This window comes from Cryptomeria japonica, chromosome 3 (assembly GCF_030272615.1).
Source record: "Cryptomeria japonica chromosome 3, Sugi_1.0, whole genome shotgun sequence".
NCBI lineage: Eukaryota > Viridiplantae > Streptophyta > Pinopsida > Cupressales > Cupressaceae > Cryptomeria > Cryptomeria japonica.
The window spans coordinates 327,544,206-327,563,492 of NC_081407.1; the positions used below are offsets into that span (position 1 = coordinate 327,544,206).

Consider the following 19,287-nt stretch of genomic DNA (forward strand, 5'->3'; position numbering starts at 1 on the left):
GGAGTTCTGAGGCACCCTATTGTGAATACACGTCACCCCTCTATCATGGTGGATCATGCTAGGAGTCCATTCATGGGAAGTGGGAATGGATGGCATGATTAAGGGGAATTGTTATAGGACACCTCACTAGGTACACCACCTCATATGGATGGCATGGGCCACATGAGGCCAAGAGGGATGGTATATCTGCTCTTGGGCCTTAGGTAGAGGATCTCTAGGGCACCCTATCAAGTCATCTTATCCTAGCTTCCCAATGGTTAAGCTTCCCCAAATAGATTAAAGATATCTTATGATTAAATAACATTAATATTTCTAATATATGCTTTTGATGATTCCTAATTAAGGAGATCTATTTTATGAATTATTGTTATAAATGGTTTCTAACCTGTTTGCAGGGTCTCAATCAGGTGAATGATATCTCTAACCCTATTTTATTTCTTGTTTCACTTGGAAATTGTGGTTTAGGGCATTCACGAAAAGGGGACATTAAATTTTACTTATCGCAATTGATCCATCTCAGATCAGTTGCAATCTCCATTTGACCCCAACTGGCCTCTTCTCTCTTCCTCAAGTTTTCATGCTTCATAATATTGAAAAGATACTGTTAAATTGAGAATTGAGGGAGTTTATCGGTGATTCCTTTCCCTTGGTTGATGAATATCTGTTCGGTTATTCATCTCATTTCCCAACTTGTCCACTCTTGATTTGGCTTTCTTTAAAACCTCCAAGGCCTTGAGGAATGTTTGATTCTTGCCACTTACTGGTGCTTTGGTTGAACTCCATAACCTTCTTGTGATCAATGTTTCAGACTTTGATCTTCAACAAGAGAGGTAGAACTTCTTTCTGGACAAGTTGATTTTTCCTTTGTGGTTTTATTCACATAAACCACTAGGCTATTGACAATTACTAATTTTTCTAACTGTTGAAACACGGCAAAATTTGATCTGAACATCTTTATTGTTATCCTCTTATTTGGGAGTGGATCAGTGCAGTCTTAACCTTATTGGGCAGATTTGGGTAATCCTCATCCTAGTAGATAGCTACCCACTGCTTTGTTTGGAGGTGCCTCAGTGGCTTTGGCAACGGTGGGCTTCTTGATCTTGGCTCCTCCTGATCTTCGCTTGATGTTAATGTGAAATTTGAGTTTCGTTGTCTTATTTTTCTTGGTTGTTGCCTTGCTTGGGAGGTTCTTCCTCTTTTGAGATCCACTGCCATTGCCTTCATCTCTGTGTCAGCTCCTTTTTATGCTCAATGCTCCCTTCAGAGGATCATTTGGGCTGGTGGGCTGCATGATGGTCTATATCTCCAAGAAGTTTGAGGATCTTTTGCCCACAGGATAGCATTGTTCATTCTGTTCTTCATATGACTTTCTAGTCCTTGATGGAGATTTAAAGATGACTAAAACCTGAGGAGGCTGCCTATTTCAATTTTTTTATGTACTCAGATTTTGATCTAATTACAATGCTCCAGAACAAAGTGGGCATTGTCAATCTGTTTGGATCATTGAGGATTGCAGGTTGTGCTCTTTAACATTTTTCAGATCAGATCAGGCTTCAATGGCCAATACTAGGAATTAACTTCTAAACTCGTGCTATCTTTGTGGTTTCATTTTTGCTTCTTTTTCATGTCCTCTGTTTGTAAGTTTGATTTTCTATCTAGATTCCTACCTAGCCTAGCATGCAAGTATTAAGTGTTATTGCATGTACTAAACTTTTGTATTATGAAGCAAGTGAATTCTAACTAGCAAAGAGTTGCTGGTAGCAAATTACAGTTACAAGCCATTGATCATTGGTAATTACTAGTAGGAATTAGTTACAACTTGTAATGGCATCTTAGTTTTATCTAGGGTAGTGCCAGGACAACAATGTTTGAAGCATCACATATTGCCTAGGCCCAATCATGCGCAAACCTATTGCACAGGTTATAAAGCAAACATAAAATTACTCCATTGATCATTGGTAATTACTAGTAGGAATTAGTTACAACTTGTAATGGCATCTTAGTTTTATCTAGGGTAGTGCCAGGACAACAATGTTTGAAGCATCACATATTGCCTAGGCCCAATCATGAGCAAATCTATTGCACAGGTTATAAAGAAAACATAAAATTTTAGCTTGCAAGAAGTTCTCCAAGCCCTAAGAAGGTTTACAATGCAGTTCTGCTGCCTTTGTCCCTTTTTTTGGTAATTCTTTTACTAATTGTCTTTTCATGCAGTTTTGCCCCATATTCTGGAAGAGAATCTATTCTATTGAAGGTGGTTAATATAGAAACATGTCTTCTTGCTTGTAAAAATTTGAACTAGTTGCACATTATAAGGAATTTCATTAGATTTACATATATGTTCGGTAAGGGTTTGCTGATGCTCTGCTTGGTCACTGCCCCAATGAAACATATCATAAGAATCTGGCCAAAAGTTTGGACCCTGAAAAGTCTGTATATGCTGTGATACATTGCTTGTTCATTGTCATAGGGACTGGATGTTTCAAAGTGTCGCAATATCAGCTCTACTGGAATAGTCAATCTTGCAAGTGTTTCCCCAGAGTTGCGCCAACTTACTCTTGCCTATTGTATACCAGTAAGTATTAAAGCTTAGGTAAAGACTAATTTTCTTGATTGTAAAAGTATTGAAGATCCATATTTAATTCATGCCATAGCTATTGTATTATACTTAATAATCTATTGCTTTGTGTAATGCAGATTACAAGCGATCTTGCAAGCTCTCAAACTTTTAAGAGACTGCAAATAATCAAATTTGACGGTTGTAAAATTTCTAGCACTGCACTGGAGTCTTTTGGTAGGAGCTGCAAACATTTGAGGGAATTGAGCTTAAGCAAGTGCATTGGAGTCACAGATGAAGAATTGAAAAGATTTTTGGCATACTGTATAGAGCTGAACAAATTAGATCTTACGTGCTGCCATGATCTAACTGATGTTGCTTTATTAGCTGTTGCAAGATCATGTAGACATCTTTCATCTCTTAAGATCGAATCTTGTCACTTGGTTACAGAAAAGAGTTTGACAATGCTAGGGCCGGGGTGTCCTTTTCTGCAAGAACTTGACCTTACTGACTGCAGTGTAAACAACACAGGTTCCATACTTAACTTACATAATTAGATTTGAAAAGGAAGAGAGTTTTGAAAGGGATGATTTTGATAGTACTGGGTTTTAGCCCAGAGATATCTTTCATAATCTTTTACAATTCTTGTATTTACAATATCCATTCATGCAGGATTGGAATCCCTTGCTAGGTGCTCTGAATTAACCACTTTGAAGCTAGGATTCTGCCCAAATATATCTGATGAGGGGATCATCCATATAGGCGCACGTTGCTCAAATCTCCAAGAACTTGATCTGTACAGGTACTTTCATGAATTCAGAATGCCTGCAGCATCATTACATAATGTTCCTAGGAATAGAAAAAGTTGAGAATATCTTTTGAAAATTGCCACTCCCAATTTAAGATGTTTGCAGCTTACTAATTGAGATTAGTATATCCAGATCTACAGGTGTTGGTGATGCTGGAATTGCAGTAATCTCTAACAGTTGCCCAGGGTTAAAGAGCATAAACCTTTCTTACTGCACACATGTTAGTGATGATTCTCTGAAGTCTATCTCACAACTGCATAAACTTCATAACCTTGAAATCCGAGGTTGCTCTGGTATTTCATCTACTGGTCTTTCAGCAATTGCTTTAGGATGCAAGCGCATTGCTGAATTAGATATCAAAAGGTGCTACAATGTGGATGATGCTGGGATATTGGCGATAGCAAATTCATGTCGGAACTTACGACAGGTAATTATATCTTACAATGTAACTTTTTGATTCATGTTCCCCTGCATATTTTACATTGGAAAATGTGGTATTTCTGTAGATAAATCTTTCATATTGTGAATTATTTTATTCAAGTTCCCCTGCATATAATACATTGGAATTGGTGGTATTTCCACAGATCTTTCATATTGTGCAACATTTGGAATCATGTTCCCCATCAAATCTTACGTTGGAATTTGTGGTGTTTCTGCAGGTAAATCTTTCATATTGTCCAGTCTCAGATGTTGGATTGTCAGCATTGGCAAGCCTTCTTTGCTTACAGAATGCAAAGTTGGTTCATTTGAGGAATGTAACTATTAATGGCTTTATTTCTACTCTGTTGGCTTGCAAGAGTTTAAAGAAACTAAAGCTTCTTGAATTCTTAAAGTTTAAATTACCACGTCCTCTAATTAAGCACTTAGAAGCCCACGGGTGCACTATTCGCTGGATGGATAAACCTTTTGTGATGTAACATTCTCATTTTAAAGGATTTCCCAACAATCCAACATTTTCAACAAATGTATTATTATATTTTAGAGTTCCTTTTTAGCAGTGCCATGCTTGATCTGAGGGAATTTGTGCACATGAATGTTCCTGGCATTCAGAAACTTTGTGGTGTTCGATAACTACACAGAATTTCAGATACAATACATCTTCTGCATGAATTATGGCAGCTGCCAAGGATTCCTGCAGGTTTCGTTTTCTCTTCTCTGTTTACTCAATTGGTGATAAACCAAAATCATGTTTGATTTCTGGAGATTGTGTTTCTTGTCTGTCATGCTCTGGTGAAATAAGCTGTATCTATGTAAAAACATTTCAAGTCTTTTTGGAACACCATTCCTGCAAGGGTTTGGTCATGGCAGTTAATAAATAAAAACAATATTTTCTTTGATTTCATACAATTACAAATACATTTAGTTGGAAATGGATAATATTATCCATGAATTGAAGATATGGAAGTTAGGCATTTCCTCAATTGAAAAGAAATTAAATTATAATTACATAAATTCCATTACATTCCAGAGGCTTCTAGAGGGCACATGAACATTTTCTTGTTAAAGCCACACATACTTCTATGTTGTGTGCCTGGTTCATTACTCAATGCCTCCTACTTCCTTCTCTGTTTCCTTCAAACAAAAGCTCTCTGTGTCCTTTATTTCTTTATTTAGCATTTTCACTGTTGCAGAATCCTTCTTTTTAAGTTTTATCATCTGAAATCTTGTTGAAGAGAAATTTGATTACGGACTTGACCACATTGAAAGAAGATTAGACTCTGAAAGGGTGAAAGAAGACATTCTTCTTCTGAACCCTGCAGATTATATCCTCCCTTCCGGAAATGGTTTGTTATGGACTTTGATTTTTTTCTGAGGAAGTAATTTGCAGAGCTCGAGTCTTTCAGTCAAAGTGCATTAATGTTGTTATTGCATGATGATCTGTAGGTCCAATCAAGTTCTTCATCTTCTTCTTTTTTGGTGGGATGGCTACAAAACATTTATGTACTATCGAGTAAATTTCAAGCGATTGTCAATGGAATCTAGGGCGAGAACTATATATAAAGAGTCACAGATTAATTTCCTGCCAGTGCTTGATATACGAAGGGGATTTTTATTTTGTTTTATTTTATTTATGTTTTTGTGGGATGGCTACAAAACATTTATATACTATTGAGTAAATATCAAGTGATTGTCAATGGAATCTAGGGTGAGAACTATATATAGAGAGTCATAGTCTAAATTCCTGCCAGTGCTTGATACACGAAAGGGAAGATGTTATTTATGGTTGAAGTTGAATGAGTATAAAGAATTAAACGAATTTGAGAAGAATTAAGGGGGGGTCTGGGAAGATGGGGATCAGGAAGCTTGATTGTCTCAAAGAGATAAGAAGAAATTTTTAATTGTATAGGATTGAAGATACTCGTAACCTTATGACCTCAGGCCAAAAACCAATCTAGTGGGCAATAAGAGCATGCAGTTTGGGCTCAAAAGCATGCATGAGTTAAGGCCATCTAAAGTCTTGGTTAAGTACTTTTCCCATGTTGTTATTTTATGTAAATTGACGAAATTTGCTTTTTGTATTGTTACAAGCTATCAGATTTCCTATGTTAACAAATCTACATTGAAAATAATGTAAATGATTGTCTTAAATGGAAGCTGAGTATAATGACAAGCAAAAAAAAGACAAATTTGAACAGCCATCTACAAAATCTTCCTATTCACTACTCTGCCTAACCCACTTCTCTGGATTGATCCATCCTTAGGATCTCACCCTAAAGGAGCTGACCTATTCTCTTCCTACCTTTGCCCCTCCACACTCAAACGCATAGTTTTTAAAGTAGCCCTTTCTAATGACCGAGAACCACAAAACAGAAACTGCACAACTTTGTCCAATATCATGCTCATCAAGCCATTTACAAACCCAATTTTCCCTAAAAATGAAAATGACTATGTAAAAATGGATTTGCCACTCAAAACCCAAAAGTCAAAGAAATAGAAAAGATCTTTTTGATTTAGGGTAAAAGAAAGGGTTTTGGAGGGGCCCATAACCTTTAACAAATACATAAAGATGCAACAATGAAACCAAACACTTAACAATAAACAACAAGAAGGATCAAATAGCTCTATGGCTGTACACCACTATCAACCCAAAAGGGACTAAAAACAATTAGAGCTCAATGTACAAAGATATTAGCAGTGAATGTGGTTTGAAGTCGCAGTGTTCCAAAGAGTGCCGAATACTACCACCAGTCCTATCCTCAAAAGAATTGGGGCTTATTCCCTATTTGGCTGCTGTCCCTTTTTTATTATGTTGATCTCGGATCATAAGAAATTGTAGGATTTCTTATAACCCTCTCAACCAATTACTTCTTCCTTTGTATCCTTACTTTAGAAGTGAAGCGTCTGAATGCATAGCACTAAATAAAATCTCCTTAACCCCCTAACAATCCTCCTGTGAATCACTCCCATCAAAGCCAGGGAGCTCTACAAGCAGTACACAATTATCACCGCGAACAAACCTCTTTGAGTAGGGATCTCCATCATTACAACTCACCAAGGGTAACACCCACAAAGGTTTTGTTATGGCTTGAAAAAATATTGAAATATTTGGAAGTGGTTTCCCCCAAGTTTTCTTTGGCTAAGTGTTGGTCAAAGGTTTCCTTTTATTTGTCGACCCTTTTACCCTTTCTTCAGAACTTTTGGCAAGCACCAAAATAACTAAGTTTTTGAGCTTCGGCATTTTGTTGAGGTTTCAAAACTTCTATTAGATGTTGGCAAGGTTCTCACAACCTTGTCGGAGTCTAATGAAGGTTCTCTAACTTTTTTGTTTTGTCAAAGTTGTCAAAGTTTAAAAGTTGTCGATTTTCTTGAGAGGTTCAAAACCTTTGTTGGGGGCTGACAAGGTTTTTAGAACCTTATCGAGGCTTTTCATAGGCTTCATGAATTCTTCATCTATATAGAAGTGATACATCTTTGTCTGATACATATTTTAAGTATACTTAAAATATCATTAGATAAAGGGTTAATTAAAACAACGTTATTATTATAGTAAACATATTTTTTTATTTTTTTTGTTTTGCTAATTGAATTTTAGTTGTGATTTTGCATTGGCTAAAATTTAGGCATTCTAGAAGTGAAGCATTTGAATGCATAGCACTAACTAGAACCTCCTTAACCCCCTAACAACCCTCCTAAGAATCACTCCCATCAAAGCCAGAGGGCTCTACAAGTGGCACACAATTATCAACGCAAACAATCCTCTTTGAGTAGGGATCTCCTTCATTAAAACTCACCGAGAGTAGCACCCACAAAGGTTTTGTAATGGCTTCAAAAAATATTGAAATATTTGGAAGTGGTCCCCCCCGAGTTTTCTTTGCCTAAGCGTTGGTCAAAGGTTTCCTTTTGTTTGTCAAGCCTTTTACCCTTTGTTCGGAACTTTTGGCAAGAGCCAAAATAACTAAGTTTTTGAGCTTCGGAATTTTGTTGAGGTTTCAAAACCTCTATTAGATGTCGACAAGGTTCTCACAACCTTGTCAGAATCTAATGAAGGTTCTCTAACTTTTTTGTTTTGTCAAAGTTGTCAAAGTTGTCAAAGTTTAAAAGTTGTCGATTTTCCCGAGAGGTTTTGAAACCTTTGTTGGGGGCTGACAAGGTTTTTAGAACCTTATTGAGGCTTTTCGTAGGCTTCATAACTTCTTCATTTATAAAGAAGTGATACATCTTTGTCTGATAGCAATTAATAGTTTCAAAACTATTGGTTGTTGACAAGGTCTAACCTTGTGAGAACCTAACATTTATTTTGTAACCTTTTGAAAAGTGAGGTAAATGGACACGTAGGTTTGTTTGGCGTGGTTCATGAACATTTTTGTGATTCTCAAAAGTAGTTTGGTTATTGCCTTGTTTTGTCAGTGGAAAAAGTTGAAAAGAAACAAAAAAGTGTAAGTGTGGTGTTTATCAACAAGTTTTGATGGTTTTGGAACTAGTGTCGACCATTGACAAGGTTCTCACAACTTTGTCGAGGCTCAACAAGACTTTTGTAGCTTTGCAATATGCAAGTAGAAGGCTTAAGGATGTGTTTGTTGGCAATTTTGTGTGGTTTGGAAACCATTATTGGATGCCGACAAGTTTTTGACAACCCACTCGTTCATCAACAATGAGAGAAAAAGAATAGCAATGACATGTTTCATGTGATAGTTTTTGTAATGGTTTTGTAATCATTCTAGGTTGTCAATAATTGTTCACGTGTCGAGGTAAAATACTAACAATTAGAGTAAGTGCTAGATTGAGCAAGAGAAAGCCCATGATAGGGATCTAAGGAGCTTGTGATGTTTCAAAGGAGCATTTCTAATATGGTTTTTAACACAAGTGTAACAATGGTGGACATCACTCCTCACCTACCTACCTTGATGGGGATATCTACTCCTAGCTCCCTGCATTGATTTTTGATGCTCGCCCACCTACTAAAGCTTAATGTTATTGTCTACTTTTAATCTAGAGCATCCATTTTGAGTGGGATTCATCTCCAATTGTGGATTTGGTTTTGGCTATAGTGCCATGAATTAGGGTTTTGACCTAGGGACTGAAAGTTAGTTGCAAGAGTGTAGTGAAGGTCATAGAATATCTAAGGTATGTAAATGTAATGTATCCCAAATCACAGGTACATGTTTAGGGTACTTCAAAATATTACTAACGTGCCCTTCAAAACATTCAATATCACGAATGTGCAATATCTTTGTTTGAAAATGTGTTAGCATGTTAATATATTTACACTTATTGTAATGATCATTTAACACTTATATATGTGAATTTGTGCAATTTGATTGTGGATAACCAGGCATATTTAGTTTGCAATACACTAATATGATATATCTAAAGGATTTTCTATTTAGACTTTCACTATACCCCTCTTCAACCAATTTGACACTATCACTAATTAATCATTAAACATTATTTCAATTTTCTTTATGCAGTTCATGATTTCACCACATTTAAAAGATACAATCTTTATATATTTTGTGAATCTTGTATCATGCCTTCACCTTGCACTTATTGTTTAATCATCTATATAGATGTAGTAGGATAACTAGTTGCTCTCATGCTCAATGACAATTCTTTTAGAGTCGTATCAACAATCTAAGTCTAGTTACTATCGCCCTTGATTATCTTTTGTTTAGGCAAACCTCTAGGAACACCCTCTTGAGTTTAAGCCAAGCTCAAAGCATAAGATAAAGAACCAACTCTTATTTAGTTGACTTGAGCCCTCCACTACTCCATTGATGAACCTTTTTCACTCACTCGATGACAACCTTGGCCTTGTGAGTGGGATTTAGTTCTAGGATGTTGCATAGCAATTTTGGGACCTCACATTTTGTGAGAGGCCCAAATCCATATTATCTTTTTACCTTTACGAGAGATGCTTCCTCATATTATTTAGGTAAACCACAACAAGGTGACCAATTTTATGGCATTTTTGGCAGATAAAGAATTCTTGTAATTGATCTTTCGCTCCCATTCTCCAAATTTAGAAGACAATGTTATAAAAGAAAGAAGCACCCTATCCACTTCAGCCATTATATAAAATCTAGCAAACAATTGTCGCTTTGGTTTGTTCATTGCATCAATGGTCAATGGTTATAAGTTGGTTGATAGAGTTTGCAACACCCTTAAACGCTCCATCCTCCCAATATTCCAAAAATAAGCCTACAAGCCTAACCTATAAAGGAACCTACTAATGCATTCCTTCTCAAGATCAAAACCTTGATTCCATTTTTTCAATGGGGTCTTGATATACCCAAAAACCATAAACCTTCCATGAAAGTTTAAACACAATTTTCATGGTTAAAAAAATTAAAGAAATCTTTCTTAATAGTTATGATTTCACAATTGAATGCTGAATGCCTAGCTCCAGAGAACTTCCCTGGGAGAGAAAACTCTAGCTTGGTGGCAACCATGTCAATTATAAAATCAGGAATCATTAGGGAAAAGCTCAGTGCAACCTAAATTGAATTCAAAGGAGAGGATAGATACAAGGCTCGCCCCTAACAACTTCCAACCATTAGTTCTTTGCAAACAACCAAAGAATTATACCTATAACTTGACACGCCTTACAATGCTGGCTAGAACCAACCCTCTTAGCCTCTAAACAATGGTCATTAGAGCCATCTGGACCTTGCGCCACAGGTTGTGGCACGACAGGATCCACCTCAAGGGGAGCAAGGTTGGCAGTAAGACAAATGCTACCAAAATTTCCCCTTAGGGGCACAGGGCGATGAATAGGAAACATCGATAGAAATTAGGCCAAGGGGACCGTCTTCCACACTACACAAGTCAACATTGCTCTCGTTGGTGACATCGTCATGGAATACCACGGTCTAAGGTTTGCACACGAGAGAAGGGAGAAAAAACTTGCTTTTCAATACTTGCTGTGAACCATTGCTCTGCCCAGTCTCAATCAAACATGTATCCTTACGCCAAAGGAATTATCATTTCTAATAGCCCGCGATCGCACCTATGAAGCTTTCAAATAAGCCTTGAACCGAAAACCCAATAGTTTTTCCTCCTCATCGTCATCAGAACTCCATTACATTCATCCTCAATCCCTTCTCATCCTTGTCGTCTGAATCTCTTATAACGATCTAGTCGAGGGAAAAATCCTCTCGCCACCATTTTCCTGCTCATGATCAATCTTTCACTCCAAAACAAAAACAATATTGAACAACAAAGAAACGAATAAAATTACGAGAAACGAAGAAATCATTACCTATTGTGAACCATTGCTCTACCCAACATCATTTGAACGTGAACCCTTGACACTTGAGGAACTATCCTTTCCAACAACGCTCAACTGTGCCTGCGAAGCTTCAAATGAGCCTCAATCTAGAGATCCAATTTTTTTTTCCCTCCTTTCCATTTATCCTCGGCCCCTTCATTGCCCTTATTGCCTGAATCTCCCACAACGTGCCAAGGGCAAAAACTCTCCCTACAGGTTTCCCACTCGGAAGTAGTCATTCCACTCATAAGTAGTCTTCCAATCCAAAATAAAGACTATATCCAAAAAAAAAAGTAAAATTAAGAGAAATAGAAAAGTTAAGCTGGAGTGAGCTTTCTTCAAAAGAAAATTTAATGGTGCTGTTCAGATTTTTTTGGATTATTTTAAAGTTAGTGTTCTCTTCAATTTTATATTGCAGTTTAAGTTTCAAAGTTTAAACTTTCAATATATGAAAGTATGGAATATTCAATCCAACAAAGTAAATAAATAATAAATAATAAAAAAGTTAATTGATGAAAATTGAAAAATTCAAGATGATTGACAACTGATAATAAAAAAAAGTAATATTTGTATCCCCACCTTTTACATATACTCAAATTTGCAGTCCTACAAAATGAGGGCTGCTATTCCTTAAGGAAAATATTTCAATTAATCTTGTAGTATTTATTTATTGCTTCATGAGAACCTTTGCTCCTTGAAAATAGATCACGAAGCCCCCTCATAGAACCCCAATCTTATGGATTGTGAAAGAAATGCAAATTCATAGGAGTCTTTCCTATCCCATGAATGCTCATAGACAATATATTTAGTAAATTCACTCACAATTGAAGATGTAATCTAGCTAATACTATTTAAGTTTGCCTTGTTCATGGGTTAGTCGATAAAGCCACTCTTAGATCTTGGTATATTTGGATTATACCTCTAATTGCCTTTCTCAAATCAAATTTTAATAACTACTACAAATAATCCAAGAGAGGCTACAACAAGATGTATGTTGAGGCATGTTGAGCGTTCTTTTGTGAAAGGTGTTTCTTTCTAGGTTGCATATCTAATAATGTAGTAGAGCAGTGAATGATTGTTCAAGGTTTGAAGTTGGTAGTTTTTAAAACTACAAGAAATCGGTGGTAGAATGTGACTTATGGTTGTGGCATTTAGTTTGGAGAAGATATTTACTTCGTGATGGAAAATCAAGCTATTTTTCAAAGCACTTGAATTATGTGAAAAAATTTAGGATATCTTTTTCATTTATTGTCATAGAGAATGTAACAAGTGTTGGCAATTGGAGGAATTGATTATGTGTTGCATTGATGTTTTGTCATTGATGGCAACACCGGCTGTTTTGGTTTACAGGTTTCCGGTAGGCTCCGGTAGAGCGGTTGGATTATGATATCGATCTGGTATGCTCCGGTATGTTTCGGTCTGTGGAATTGGTTTGGATATGTCATTCATGTTATTCAGATGTGTATCATGATCAGTTGGTTCGAGATTTGATGACTCAGAAGCTATCATTTGTTCTAGTAAGCCTTTTGGTCACTGGTAAGGGTTCTACTGGCAGAGCTTTGTTGAAGATCTTTTGATGCACGTGATAAGTGGTGTTGGCGCGAATTCTAGATGGCTTTTGGGATGTTGGTGGTTATCTTGTTTGTGTTCCTGTTGATCGGTGGTGTTGGATTTGGGTCCGAACCTAATGCTATCTTATTTGGCTACATTATGGACCGGTTTATGTAACGTGTTGGTGGATGATCCCGATGTGTTTCTAGTTGGATCTATTGATTGGATTATGTTGTTTCGGTCTTAGGCCAACTTGGTTGATCATTGGATTGCGGGTTTATGTTATGAATTTATAGTATTATCTTTTAGGTGGCCGACCTAATTGTTTAGGTCTCGGGTTGGTATAAATATGATGTAAGATCTCTTTGTAGATCATGGGGTTTTTATGATTTTTGGGATATAGGTTTATCTGTGTGCGAATAAGGTTGTAATCATATGCAGAGGATTTGGTCGATCATAGGTGATCGAATTGGGTTGGTGAAAGAGGTTTAAGACCTTTGGTACTAAGCTTAACCAAAACTGTACTCAGGCATAGGAGATGTTATTCTTGCAGTTCATTCTTCTTTCCGGATTGTAGTCTGGATTTATTTTGTAGTCAGTGAGGCTCCTTTTGTGATGACCAGTGCATTCTAGGTTGTTGGCCTTCCTGCATGTGCAGGCCCCTCTTTATGTAATCACATACTTACTGCAGAAGTATTATCTGACTGTGGGTAGGCTTCCCACCGTGGTTTTTCCCTTTACCGGGTTTTCCACATACAAATTTGGTGTTATCTTTTGTGGATGGTTGGTAAATGTTTTGTGGATTATATTTATGTTTAACTGTTATATTTGTTATTCTGGTATTTGGTTTATGTATTCTAGTAATAAGGTTTTAATGCTTAAAGTTATATAATCTGTTAACAATTGATTCACCTCCCCCCACCTCTCAGTTGTTCACTGGTTATCTGAGTTGTCTAACAATTGGTATCAGAGCCTGGTCCTCTCTGCAGAAGCCTAACCGCTTAAGGAAGATCCTATGGCATCTAATAGTTCAAGTTCATCAATTTCATCTGCAGTTGTTTTTCGGAGAGAAATTCTTAGGCTTGATGGAACAAATTACAGGGTATATAAGATTCAGATGGAAACTCATCTAAGATGTCTTGGTAAGGAGATTTGGGAGATCACCGAGAAAGGATATATACCTCATAATCTGGCATCTGGCAATCCTCCTCCGGCAGGCTTGGATAAGGACATTGAAAATGATTGTAGAGCTAGAGAAGCCCTTTTGTGTGCACTTTCTGATCAACAAATTATGGGACTAACCGACAAATCAACTGCAAAGGCTATATGGAATAAATTAGAGACTCTGAATGAAGGTGACCCTACTGTTAAAATTTCTAAACTTGATGGTTACTGGGTGAGATATGAGAACTTGAAGATGGAAGAAGATGAAAGGATTACTGCTTTTATGTTGAGAGTTAATGAAATTGTTTTGGGAATTCAGTGTTGTGGTGGATCTCTAAGCGAAGATGAAATAGTTTCTAAAGTATCGAGACCTTTGCCACCGACTTATAAAATGAAGGCTATTGTAATTAATGAGTTAAGAACAATGGAAAACACCTTTGTTAATATAGATACCTTGGTTGGGAAGTTATCTACTTTTGAGCTTGAGGAATTTGGTTCTTCTGGAGTTGCAAAATTTGAACCTGCTTTTCATGCATCTACATCATCTACCGACAAGAGTGATTGGAAAGCCTTATATGCTAAGGAATTGGAGGACATGAAGAAAGAAGATGAAGAGTTTGAGCAACTTGAAGCCCTATTTTCTAGAAGAGTACCTAAAGGTCCGACAGGAAGTAAGTATGAAGGAAAATCACCTTTTAAATGTTTTGCATGTAATAAGATAGGTCATTTTGCATCTAGATGTCCTGAAAGGAATTCAAGATTTGAGGAAAGAGCTAGAAGATATTTTAGGCCTAACCATGATTATCAGAACAAGCATAAGTACAAGAGGAACAAAGACAAATCGTGTTACTATGCAGATGAGGAAGGAGTGACTGATTCTGATGATGAACCGACACAAGATTCACCTAGTAGATCCGACAATGGAAAGGAATGGGTATTCTTGGTTATCAAGGAAGATGATCCGATACCTGAAGAAAAGGCCCTTGCTGCTAAAGTTGAAGACAAGGATGAATGGGTAATAGACAGTGGATGTTCACATCATATGACTGGAGATAAAAGGAAGTTTCTATCTTTGCAAGAATTTGATGGCAGTCTGGTTAGATTTGGAGATGACAAAGCATGCATGATCAAGGGAAGATGAACTATATCATTGGATGGTAAGCATGATACTGATAATGTTTATTATGTTGAAGGTTTAAGGAATAATCTTTTGAGTGTAAGACAGTTGGTGGATATGGGATTTCAGTTACAGTTCAAGGATGGAAAATGCAAGATTATCAATAGATCTGGATTGGAGATTGCAACCGGTACTCAGACTAAAGGTAACATCTTTCACTTGAACTTCAGTGAGAAGACATTTTTGATTGCACAAATTGATGAGAGTTGGTTATAGCATAAGAGGTTGTGTCATGTGAATTTTGATTGCATTGTAAAGATCAATTCTACTAAAGCAGTTAGAGATATACCTAAGATTGTGAAGCCCTATAATCTGGTATGTAAGGAATGTCAAATGGGAAAGCAAGTCAGAACTTCTTTTAAGAGTATAAGAGACAAATCTAATGATGTTCTTGATCTTATTTATATTGATTTGTGTGGTCTTGCTAGAATCAAGAGTTTTCAAGGTGATAGATATTTTATGCTAATCATTGATGACTATTCTAGAATGATGTGGGTTACTTTTCTAAGGGAGAAATCTGAAGCATTCGAAAAGTTTAAAATCTTTAAAGATAAAGATGAAACAGAGACATGATTGAAGATTAAATGCTTAAGGTCTGATCATGGTGGAGAATTCACATTCGGTGAATTTAACAGTTATTGTGAAAAGAATGGGATAAGGAGACAGTTATTTGCACTCCGAAAACCTCAGCAGAATGGAGTTGTGGAAAGGAATAACATAACTATCTTGGATGCGGCTAGAAATATGATGATGGAAGATAATTTGCCTCATATCTACTGGAGAGAGGTTGTGAGCATGACGGTATACACATTCAACAGAGTTCATATCAAAGGAGACACCGGTAAGACACCTTATGAGTTATGGTTTATTCATACACCTACAGTTAAGTATTTTAGAATCTTTAGTAGTAAATGCTATATCAAAAGAGATGATTCTATTGGAAAGTTTGATCCTAGATGTGACGAAGGGATATTTCTTGGTTATTCTAATGAAAGCAAAGCATATAGATGTTATAACAAAAGATTGCAGATAATTGAGGAGAGCACTAATGTCAAGGTGGATGAGCTAAATAGAAATCAAATCAGAACTTTTGAGAGAGAACTGATAGTGGAAATGATCATAACTGAACCGGTAGCACCTACATCGGAACAAAATGTTGAACCAGTTACTCCGGCAGTATCATAAAATTCAACAGTAACTGAAGATCAGAGCAGAGAAACAAAAAATCAGAAGACTCCTAAGTATGTTAGGTTAAATCATTCAGAAGATCATATCATTGGAGACAAGAATAAATGCGTGATGACAAGAAGAAGGTTGGCAGCTGATGAGGTATGTTTAATTTTTCAAATTGAACCGACATCAGTAATTGAAGCGTGTAAAGATGATTGTTGGATAAAAGCTATGGAAGAGGAATTAGATCAGATAGAAAAGAATAATACATGGACTTTAGTTTCCTAACCTAAAAATAAGAATGCTATTGGGACTAAATGGGTTTTTAGGAATAAATTGAATGAAGATGGACAAGTTGTGAGGAATAAGGCTAGATTGGTTTGTAAAGGATACTCTCAGACGGAAGGAATTGATTATGATGAGACTTTTGCTCTGGTAGCTAGGATTGAAGCTATGAGATTATTTCTTTCCTAGGCTGCCCATAAGAACTACAAGGTTTATCAGATGGATGTTAAGTGTGCATTTCTGAATGGAGATCTTGAAGAGTAAGTTTACATTGAGAATCCTAATGGATTTTCACTTTCAAATGACAAAAACATGGTTTGTAGGTTAAGAAAAGCTTTATATGGATTGAAACAAGCCCCTAGAGCTTGGTATGCAAGATTAGATAAATATCTTTTGAAGCTTGGTTTTACTAAATAAGATCACTGATGATGACATATTGATTGTTGAAGTCTTTGTTGATGATATCATTTTTGGAGGTGAGGATAAGTTATGTATGGAATTCTCTGATAATATGAAGAATGAATTTGAGATGTCTATGATTGGGGAGAATGAAATTTTTCTTAGGTTTGCAGATTACTCAAACTAATAAAGGTATTTTCATCTATCAAACTATGTATGCTAGGGAGTTGTTGAACAAATTTGTTATGGAAAATTCTAAAGCGGTTGGTACTCGTATGGTTACAAGTGAGAAATTGACTAAGATAGATGCATTTGCACCGGTAAATCCTACAAGGTACAAGTATATGATTGGAGGTTTGTTATATATGAATCAAACTAGACCAGATATAATGAATGCAGTTTGTATTGTATCAAGGTATCACTAGAGTGATCCTAGAGATCAGAATCATGAGAGTGTGGTGAAAAGGATTTTCAGTTATTTGCAAGAAACAACTGAATATGGTTTGTGGTATCCTAAAAATGATGATTTTACACTATGTGCATATACAGATGCAGATTGAGTTGGAGATGTTGATGACTGAAAGAGCACCTCCGGTGGAGCTTTCTTTCTTGGAAAGAAACTTGTTTCATGGATCAACAAGAAGCAGTCATGTACCTCTTTATCTACTGCTGAAGTTGAGTATGTTGTTGCTTCTACTAACTGTACACAAGTTCTATGGATAAAGAAAATGTTGAAGGATATAAGGGTGGATTGTAATGAACCGATAGTTATTCACTATGATAACTCTGTTGCTATTGACATATCAAATAATCTGGTATTTCATTCTAAGACAAGGCACATATCTATCAAGTACAACTTTTTGAAGGAGAAGGTGGAAGCAAATGAAGCCAGACTAGTTTATGTGAACACTAAAGAGCAGATTGTAGATATCTTCACTAAACCTTTGCCTAAGGAATCATTTGAGTACTTCAGAGACAGATTGGGGGTTTCTGCCCCTCTGGTAGAGACCTGAGTGATGTTGATTGGCATCAGTTCGGTATGCATTTACAGAGCTGCTATTCATTCTAGATTGATGTGTTGGTGCTACTACTTAGGGGGAGTAGTCAGTTATGTGGTTCAATGGATTTATGATTTTTCTTTGATGTTCATGTCAGATTTTTGGCATTGATGTCAAAGGGGGAGAGATATATGTGAAAAATAGAGCTTAACGGGGATATCATTCACAAGGGGAGTTTGTTAACTTCATTGTAATATCATTTTATGGGAGATTGTTGGTTGTCTTCCTTTGGGGGAGACTTGTTTGGCATTTCTTGGCACTTGGATGTTTTTCACATCTAGTGTTTCCATCAATGCCAAAGGGGGAGATTGTTGGCAATTGGAGGAATTGATTGTGTTGCATTGATGTTTTGTCATTGATGGCAACACCGACTGTTTTGGTTGTTTACCGGTTTCTGGTAGAGCGTTTGGATTATGATATTGATCAGGTATGCTTCGGTTTGTGGAATTGGTTTGGATATGTCATTCATGCTATTCAAATGTGTATCACGATCAGTTGGTTCGAGATTTGATGACTTGGGAGCTATCATATGTTCTAGTAATCCTTTTGGTCATTGGTAAGAGTTCTACCGGTAGAGCTTTGTTGAAGATCTTTTGATATACGTGATAAGTGGTGTTGGTGCGGCTTCTAGATGGCTTTCGGGATGTTGGTGGTTATCTTGTTCGTGTTCTCGTTGATCGGTGGTGTTGGATTTGGGTCGGGACCTAATGCTATTTTATTTGGCTAGGTTATGGACCGGTTTATGTAACTTGTTGGTGGATGATCCCGATGCATTTCTGGTTGGAACTATTGATTGGATTATGTTGTTTCGGTCTTAGGCTGACTTGGTTGATCATTGGATTGCGGGTTTATGTTATGAATTTATTGTATTATCTTTTAGGTGGCCAACCTAATTGTTTAGGTCCTAGGTTGGTATAAATATGATGTAAGATCTCTTTGTAGATCATGGGGTTTTTGTGTTTTTTGGGCTATAGGTTTATTTGTGTGCGAATAAGGTTGTAATCATATGTAGAGGATTTGGTTGATCATAGGTGATCGAATTGGGTTGGTGAAAGAGGTTTAAGACCTCTAGTACAAAGCTTAACCGAAACTGTACTCAAGCATAGGAGATGTTATTCTTGCAGTTCATTCTTCTTTCCGGATTGTAGTCTGGATTTATTTTGTCGTCAGTGAGGCTCATTTTGTGATGAGCAATGCGCTCTAGGATTTTGGCCTTTCTTCATATGCAGGCCCCTCTTTATGTAATCACATACTTACTGCAGAAGTATATGTGACCGTGGGTAGGCTTTCCACCATGGTTTTTCCCTTTACTGAGTTTTCCACGTACAAATCTTGGTGTTATCTTTTTTGGATGGTTGGTAAATGTTCTATGGATTATATTTATGGTTAACTGTTATATCTTCTATTCC

General features: G+C 36.6%; 1 protein-coding gene across 3 annotated transcripts in view; it reads left to right on the forward strand.

Moving 5' to 3' along the window:
- Positions 1–4,701, forward strand: part of LOC131040683 (F-box/LRR-repeat protein 3) — a 31,403-nt gene extending 26,702 nt beyond the window's left edge. For all 3 annotated transcript variants that reach the window (XM_057973634.2, XM_057973635.2, XM_057973636.2), the window contains 5 exons: positions 2,471–2,575; positions 2,698–3,088; positions 3,230–3,359; positions 3,499–3,793; positions 4,026–4,701. In XM_057973634.2, coding sequence (XP_057829617.2) covers positions 2,471–2,575; positions 2,698–3,088; positions 3,230–3,359; positions 3,499–3,793; positions 4,026–4,283 — 1,179 coding nt within the window. In that variant the 3' untranslated portion in view covers positions 4,284–4,701. The remainder of the gene's footprint in view (positions 1–2,470; positions 2,576–2,697; positions 3,089–3,229; positions 3,360–3,498; positions 3,794–4,025) is intronic.
- The last annotated feature ends 14,586 nt before the right edge of the window (positions 4,702–19,287 follow it).